Source organism: Pistacia vera, unplaced genomic scaffold, assembly GCF_008641045.1.
Source record: "Pistacia vera cultivar Batoury unplaced genomic scaffold, PisVer_v2 Contig117, whole genome shotgun sequence".
Classification (NCBI taxonomy): domain Eukaryota; kingdom Viridiplantae; phylum Streptophyta; class Magnoliopsida; order Sapindales; family Anacardiaceae; genus Pistacia; species Pistacia vera.
In genome coordinates, this window is record NW_022195215.1 from 2255053 (window position 1) to 2264367 (window position 9315).

The 9315-nt window shown below is 35.6% G+C and overlaps 1 protein-coding gene and 1 pseudogene across 1 annotated transcript; both read right to left on the reverse strand.

The window, feature by feature from the left end:
• Nucleotides 1-341: 341 nt before the first annotated feature.
• LOC116106125 lies at nt 342-3091 on the reverse strand (annotated as a pseudogene).
• Nucleotides 3092-6842: 3751 nt separating this feature from the next.
• LOC116107607 (cell division cycle protein 123 homolog) lies at nt 6843-7979 on the reverse strand. The gene is given in 1 exon segment (XM_031393902.1): nt 6843-7979. A coding segment is annotated over 1 exon segment (1008 nt). The 3' UTR covers nt 6843-6971.
• Nucleotides 7980-9315: the final 1336 nt, after the last annotated feature.

Here is a 9315-nt window from a genome sequence, read left to right on the forward strand (position 1 = left end):
TTAAGAGTTAATATTGCACCTGTGTTAGTCCTCTGCCGGACCCTTCCAGGCTGGGATAACTACACCAATTCCGTTCTTAAATAGGGATGCCATAGTTTTTAACCCATATTTTGAGGATTATTGGAGGAGCTTAAGTGAAGTCCATGTCCACAATAAAGATAAAGAAAATTTCTCATTTTTCGTGGGTCCACTCCCCGATTCATTTAAGGAAATCAATTCAACGGGCAAATTCTTCAACAACAAAACTTGCAAAACATGATAATGTCCTGAATGGATACACCATATATATAATCATCACTAAGGGCCGGAAGAGACAATTTCAAACAAGAATGGCAGGGAAAAGTAATATATAGAAAAATATAGTATTATATGTAACCGAATTAGTCAGATGCAATGTTCCAAACAGCAAAAATGGTTCTCAAAATTAACGTATTTTATCCTTTTCTAAAGCCTAAACAGGGGAAATGTTTTGAACAGGCCTTTCACAACTTGCCAACCAGTCCCATCTCCGATTCCACTCCTTGTTCACTTACAAGAAGCCATGTGAACTATCAAGTCGATTACGCGGGTGCTGCGACACCAATCAAGAGGTTCTTAGAAAAAATAAAAACAAAACCATCAATGTGCCAAGCTCTTCTTCACATCATCACAACAACATTTGATATGGTAAAATTTGTGAAGAATTAGCTTCATCTAAATGATTTGTGGGTGGATATGAGTACGCACCTGTAACCCCATTCGTTGTCGTACCAAGAGACAAGCTTCACGAAGTTGTCATTCAAAGCAATTCCAGCCTTGGCATCAAAAATGCTTGATCTGCATAATATGCAATTGATGGAAATTTGAACCCCAAGTAAATTGGTACCTAACATTTGTTCAGGCATAAATGATAAATGGCCTCACCTGCTGTCACCCACAAAATCAGTTGACACCAAATCATCCTCAGTGTAACCAATAATTCCTTTCATTTCACCCTCAGATGCCTCCCTATACAAGAAAAAGGTAAATTAAGGAATGATGTTACATAAGACTGCCAAAATTTCTTATATACGCAAGTGTAAACTAATTATCCTTACTTGATAGCAGCTTTGATCTGGTCGTAAGTGGCATTCTTCTCGAGTCTGACGGTGAGGTCGACTACCGATACATTCACAGTGGGAACACGGAAAGCCATTCCAGTCAATTTTCCGTTCAATGCCGGCAGGACTTTACCAACAGCCTAGCAAAGGACAAATAAATCAAAGCTAATTTAGTCGTGCTACCATGAGTAAATAATGATACCTTAGCAGCTCCAGTATGATGTTGAAAGAAGCAGCTCTACCACCCCTCCAGTCCTTCATCGAAGGGCCATCAACAGTCTTTTGAGTGGCTGGATAATATGGAGACACAAATTCATCAGTGCTCAAGGAACTGTGTATAAAGAACATATGTTCACTGAAACTCACCAGTAATGGAGTGGACAGTGGTCATAAGACCCTCAACAATACCAAATTTTTTATGAATAACCTGTTTCATATGTTGAATAATAATGAGATTCCAGGTTTACTTTTTTTATTTCGTAGCTACACAAAACCCGAAAATATTATAGAACTATATGAAGCAAATAGAAAAGAATTGAATGAAAATATACCTTAGCCAATGGAGCAAGACAATTGGTAGTGCAACTAGCATTGGAAACAATATCAATGTCTTTCTTGTATTCGTTGGCATTCACACCCATAACAAACATGGGAGCATCTTTACTTGGTGCAGAAATAACAACCTTCTTTGCACCACCCTGTGAAACAATCAATAGAGCCAACTAAAATAACCAGCAGAATTGTAATATAGACATGGTTATAAACATAAATCAAGTAGAATCCACTGTAACATGCAGACGTTTAAGGGTATACATATTTCAAATTCCAGATATAATTTCCTAGAATTCGAAGCAAACAAAAGAAAGAACACCATTAGAAACAATATCCGATAGGCACCATACTATGGAAGAGCAAATGTTTTTACACGATTAACCACGTTCAATAAAAATGCAATGCTAATTCCACAATTCTAATAAAACTGCTTTGCAGAACGTAGCTGCCATAAAATAAAAGACAAGAAAAGAAGAGCTTCTGTAATTAAAAAATCTATCAAATTCTGATATCAGATGTAACAGAAGCAAACGATATCATAGTTAGATAATAGACAAAACAAAAAGAACAGGTGAGCAATATAATATAAAACCTTCAAGTGAGCAGCAACTCTGTCCTTGTCAGTAAAAACTCTAGTGGAGTCTATAACGTATTCAGCTCCAGTCTCACCCCATGGGATCTCCTCAGGATTCCTAATTTATCATTGTATAACAAATTAAGTAACAATTTCTGTATCATGATTTATAAGTGTTTGATCGTAAAGAATAAAATGTAGAATGATGGACGATGATATTATTAATACCTGACACCAAAAACAGTGACGGGTTTATCTCCAAAAAGCAAAGTCTTTGAGTCCTTGACCTTGAGTTCGTGTTTATTCCATTGCCCATGAACACTGTCATACTTGAACATGTACGTCTACATCTCCCAATTAAATCATCGTCAGCACATTGTATTCAATTGCCCATGAACACTGTCATACTTGAACATGTACGTCTACATCTCCCAATTAAATCATCGTCAGCACATTGTATTCAATTTTATTAGAGGCTTCAAATCATCTCATCTTCTTATTGTGTGTGTGTATATATATAAATACGCACGTATACATGGAGCAACGTTTTATTATATATAGATTATAACAATAAAAGCCCGTACCATGTAGTCGGCTGTAATGAATGGATCATTGACAGCGACAAGCTCAACGTTGTCTCTTTCCAAAGCAACTCTCGCCACCAAACGTCCGATTCTTCCAAATCCTTCATCAAAAAAGAAAAACAAAAATCAACGAAAAAATATAAAACAGAACATCTGAACGTGTAAACTTGTAGAATTAAATAACGTGAACATATTAAGAGAATTGAGAAGAAATGTATACCGTTAATCCCAATCTTGATCTTGGCCATGATGAGATACAGTTATAATGCCGAAACAGAGAGTGATACGAAGAGAATATTGAAAAGTTATTTGGTTTGTTTATCAATAAAGCTAGGGACATCGAAAAACCTGCACTGAAATTGTGTACCGACATACGTGTAATACGCTTTTGATTTTTTTAACAATTTTGTTCTAGTGAACGGCCGTCCATCAAATTTGGACAACCGTTTACTCACATAGACATCCGTCTATATTATATGAACGGGGTCCATATACCAGAGACGGACGTCCCCAATTAAAGGACGTCCGTCCATAAGTAAAATGGAATAAAAGTTTTTTATAAAAATTAGGGACAGCCATTCATCCGTTATGGATGGTCGTCCCTTCATTTTGGACGGGTGTCCGTAAATAAGGGACGCCCGTCCTTAACCAAAATATGAAAATAAAAAAAGAAAAAAATTTGGGGACGACCGTCCATAAATTTTTAACCAAAATATGAAAATAAAAAAAGAAAAAAATTTGGAGACGACCGTCCATAAATTTTGGACGGTCGTCCTTTAAGTTTGGACGGGTGTCCATTCTCGTCCATACTTTAAAAAAAACATTCTAAACACCTTTCTTCTTCGCTCCTCGGCTTCGTCTTCCTTCCCCATCTCCTCTCTTTTTCTTCGTCTTCATTCCCCCAGCTTCACCTTCCTGAACATTAGTACCTCGGATACAATCCAGCAGCTTTGTTTTACCAGTATCAACATGGCCCATAATGTATTGTCAGGCATTCCACTTGGGTGGACAAGGGTTCTACTTGTCTGCTCACTGCAACATGGACCGGCAAAGCTCTTTTCATTGTTTTGGGCTGTTTCTGGGGATGCAGGAGAAGGGACCAGTGAGTTTTGCTGTGGATTATGTGTTTGCGGCACGGTCAAAGCCAACTGAGGAGTTTGTTAGCAAATACAAAGGTAACTATACCTTCACCGGAGGAAAGGCAGTTGGGTACAGGAACTTATTTGCCATACAATGGACCTCATTCATGGCTGAAGACAGTCTTTACTTCATAAATGGAATACTCCATCTTAGGGCTGAGCTTACCATCAGGCACTAACTCTTTGCTTTCCGTTATTCACCGGGCTTCCTAATGAAATTGATTTTTGTAGCACTGACCTCTTTCATCTCTCGACTGGAACTGAACTTAAAATTGTAATAAGTAGGCACAACATGCACTAGATACAATGGTATGGAGGTTGAGATACAATTAGAAAATCCCCTTTGCTCTAGGATGAATCGTGCTTGGAAAGTTCCTGTACCCATTGTACGAAGGAGGTCCTTCATATCAAAGCTCAAATGTGGGTAAAGCCATGAGTGGCCTGGTGAATAAAACGAGCCAATATATTCCTGTAAGGATCTTTCTCTCTTTTTTCCCTTAAATAAGCAAGGCATTTCTCAACTTCTGATTTCACTTCTAAATACAATTCCTGAGCCTTCTTCCCGTCTCTTTATTCACTCTCCCTCCCTTCAAAACAAATTAACAGTGAACTTTATATTGTTTGATGAACATAATTATGTAAGGGTAGGAAATGAAAGGAGCATATATACCTTGTGTTTGAATTGGTTTTCCAAAATAATAATAGAACCTGCCTGGAACTTTTGGTATACAATATGGTATGTGGACTGGCTGGTTTGCCACCTCGCCTGTAGTATCACTCCTACATGATCACATGATTTTTGAGAAATATTTGATAACCAGAAAAAGGAAAATGGGCTCTAACTGTATTATATACCTCAACTTCACTGTCTCATTTGTCTTTTCTTCTATTCCTGACCCAAAAAAATCGATCTTCTTTTGGTCATCATAATCAAAAACTACCTGAAAATAACGACTATGCAATAAAGTTTCCATAGAGGCAAGTGAACAAGGTGCGATAAATATGAAAAAAACACAGCGAATGAAGACGAAGAAGAAGAGCGAAGAAGAAAGGTGTTTAGAATGTTTTTTTTTTTTTTTTTTTTTAAGGTATAGAATGGACGTCCGTCCAAACTTAAGAGACGGCCGTCAATTCCTAATGGATGCCTAATGGACGACCGTCCAAACTTAAGGGACGACCGTCCAAACTTAAGGGACGGTCGTCCAAAATTTATGGACGGCCGTCTCCAAATTTTTCCTTTTTATTTTCATATTTTGGTTAAGGACGGGCGTCTCTTATTTACGGACGCCCATCCAAAATGAAGGGACGGTCGTCTATAACAGATGAACAGCTGTCCCTAATTTTTATAAAAAACTTTTATTTCATTTTACTTATGGACGGGCGTCCTTTAATTGGGGACGCTCATCCCTAATATATGGACCCTCGTCCATATAATATGGACGGTTGTCCATATGTTGTTAAAAAAATCAGAAGTGTGTTACATTTAGGCCGATACACAATTTCGGTGCAGGTTTTTCGGTGTCCCTAGCTTTATTGTTTGGTTTATATAGGGAAGAGACTGGAAGGGTAAAATGGGAAAGTAGCGGATTAGTCAAGATCGGATGTTCTGACACCACGAGAATGATGAGCTTTTCGGACGAAATAATATCATAGATAAATGATGCTCCACATAATCACCGTTGATTTCGAGAAACGTGCTTTGTCTCATGATTAGAGTTTATAGTTGTGGTTTCAGGGTATCAGCTGTTTGGAATCGGTAAAAACATGGGTCTTAAAATGCTGAGTTAGTTCTAGAGTTACCGTGGGTGATTTTTTGACACGTGTGGATTCCTTATCGGTCGGTGGTGGTAATTAGATGGGCCCATAGTAGTTAGATAAAGTAGGTACGGCAGTTGTTTAAGTGAATGTTCGCACGGAAATTTTTAGTTTTTATTTTCAAGGAATAAAATTAGATATTTCTGACGTTAATGCAAACATTTTCTTTTAAATTTTGAAACTTTTAGTGTTCTTCCAGTTTTTCAAATGGTATCAAAAAATCATATTTTCATACAATATCAAGATATTGAACTATATATATAATAATTAATAAAATNCTATGTTTACCTCAAGGTTTCCTAGTAATATATATCTTAATATCCAATTTGTAACGGTTGATATAGTCAGTGATATTAGAAGTGCTTTAAGTTGTTTAAACGGTTGAAATAGTCGGTGATTTTGAACAATTGGTCCAGTGACTCTCGTGCTAAGTGGGAATTTACAAACATAAACTTCTCTATTTGTAAATTAATAATTACTTTTATAGCATTCTCAAAAGTGATTAATTCTGAAGTAATTAACAATCCCAAGAAACATAAAATTCAAAACATGTTCACAGCAACATGGGGACTGCTTTTTTTTTTTTTTTTTTTTTAAATAATTCCAAGGAGTCTCAAGCCACATGAAATAAAATCTTTATAACAATTTATTTGGGAATTCTATCATATATTATTTTGATTTGATGAAATCATTCATCATCTCCAATATAAAATATTAGAAGACATTGAATCACCAAGTAACAGATGACATAAAATATGATTTTAGTGAATTACTGTCACTTCAAATCTCGTGTGAAAATATAGTTTCTTTCTCACACAGAGGAAAATCTAATAAACAAGCATACTAAATATCTGAAATAAACATAAATGGACTTCATTAGAATGATATCTATAATGCAAATTACTTGTACAAATTCTTTCATAAATCTCAAAATGCAAACAAGAATACCCTATTTTAGTGTCATTTTGCCAGTCAATATATATTTTCCATTGTCTAAAGGATTAATGTTCCCCCAAGTCAGAGGAATAACAAAGAAAGGAAGGACCAAGGAGAGAGAAAAGGTTTATAACAAGTAAAGATTTACCCTCCACTTTTTTTGTTTGGAGCAATACTTCAGTGACTGTATAATATAAACCAGTAACTGATGTCATTTATAGGAAAAATATGAAACAAAACAAGCATAACTTAGTACATCAAAACTTTCAAAAAAAAAAAAAAAATCGGATCCTCAAGCACCTGCTTCAGGTGATCGGGTTTGTCGATGCAGCTCCACATCAGCATTCCTAAGAAATTGATCCCAACCACTCCCTTCACTGGTATCCAAGTAGTCATATGGCACGGCTGTCTTTATACCTGGTCGAACACCACACTGGCTCTCCACAATTCTGAAGGCCACAGATTCGCTTTCTTCTCCAAGATTCTGCTCCAATTCCTCCCAGGTAAAAAGTAGTGGCAGTGTAAATGCACCCCAAGGATTAAAATCCAAAACCTTAACCCGCTCATCTTCCGTAACATAAACATCAAATGTGTAATTTTCCGATTCAAATTTCTATCTCAAGTTGTTAAAAAAAAAATCTAGAATCAATGCTTTTAGATCATCTTTCTTCTCACAAAGAACAGGATAAAATGTTGTGACTTCACGCTGAGAAATTCCAACTAGGCATTGACCCCATACGAAGCATCGAAACTCCATCTCTGGTCGTAAAGACGGATACCACTTGCGAAGAGCAAGAAAGAACTTCTGGGGTCTTGATAAGGTTCTATCACCACACGAATCGTATGCATGACACAGATCATGTACCAATGAATCTGATGATCTTAGCAAGAGTGCAATCTCACTAAATGAAGCGCATCGAAGTGTCCCAGATGTGCTAATCCAAGAGGAGTCTTTTGGTGCACTCCAATTCAACTTAGGAAAAATTGCACCGCCAAGGGATTCAATGGATTCCCTAATCTTTAGTTCTAGTTCTGGAAAAGAAGGGGGAGATGACGGCTCAGCTTCATCCCCAGATCCTTCGGATACCTGATAGTCTTCTTCCTCATAAGGATTATGGATTCTATTGGGAAGGGCATCATCGTTTGAAACAGAAGCAGGAAGGACGAAAGGCCCAGAGTCATCCAGAAGATACTCAACAAAAGACTCTGGAAGTTCGTGAATCAGGGTTATAATGGACACAGATTTAAACTTTGGGTACAATTCTTGAATCTGGCACCGGTTCACTTCTTCTTCCTTCATTGATGAAATTGTAGATGAAGAACTTGTTTTTATCGTAACTGAAGTTAGTCTAGTATCTGTTATACAGCAACCAAATCACAATAATCACAAATTTAATCATCTATTTCCCATGAAAATAGTTATAACGCACTTTTATAAGCCAAAATTAATTCCAAATATATGAAATTGTTAACAACAGCACAAAACACTCACAAATTCCTTAATCAATGTATATAATATATTCAGTAGTGATTCTTGATTCCTCCTAGTTTCCAACCCAAACCCACAAGATTAAGCAATAGAAATCAAATCTGAAAATCTAAACTAAGGGTTAGGCTATTGCAGTGTTGTGGGATAATTGATTTCTTTAAACCCTAATGTAGCCCTCATTCTCCCAGTGCATAACAACAGTACCAGTTCACCAGCCGCCGGAAAAATCCTAATAAAGGAATAAACAAACCCAATACCGAACAAAATAAAATAAAACCTCCTTTATTGTTAAAACCCATACACTGTGCAAGCAAAATAAAACACATACTGGAGAAGATTCCATGGGTTAAAGGGGTGAGGGCCAAACCTATGAGGAGGGCGGCACTGTGCTTAGGGTCATCTCAAGAACATTTGTGACTTTAGATAAAAGTTATTTTGGAGATCTTCTAATAATATAAGCATATATTAAAAAAATTATTCCAAATTTATTTTTCTTGTTTTTGAGATGCAAAATCACTAATTAAATTTTTGTATTCAAGTTTAGAAATCGAATCTTTTTCAATTGATAAAATAGTCAAATTATTTAATATTTCTTGTGACATGGTTCAACACAAATAATGAATTGTAGAAAAGCGTCTAGAATTTTAATCTCTTAAGAAATCTAAAACTTATTTCATTGGACCTTTCTCAACTAATAAATCACGTAAGCTTATGTTTAAATTATTCCACTAAATCAAATCATAAATATTTTTAATAATTGTTTCATCTTTATCATTAATATTTTCATTCTTGTCGATTGGGATATCTTCTTCTAAATTTTAAAGATATTCTTCAATAATATTTGATGAATTTGAATTGTTATCTTCAAAAATTTCTTTACAATTTTCAATTGATTTTTCATTTAAATCTTCTTTGGTTTTTCATTTAAATCTTCTTTGGTTTTTCTAGCATTTGATGTTTCCTATTAATAACAAATCTATCAAATGCACCTTTTTGGGATTGAATCAATTCATTTATTTTTTTTCTTACGTTTTTCAAATCCAGATTCATACTTTCTAATAGACATTTCTATTCAAAGAATAAATAATTTAGAGCCATTAATATTATTTTGCTAAGATAAAGATAATTATAAAAATGCAAGGAACTT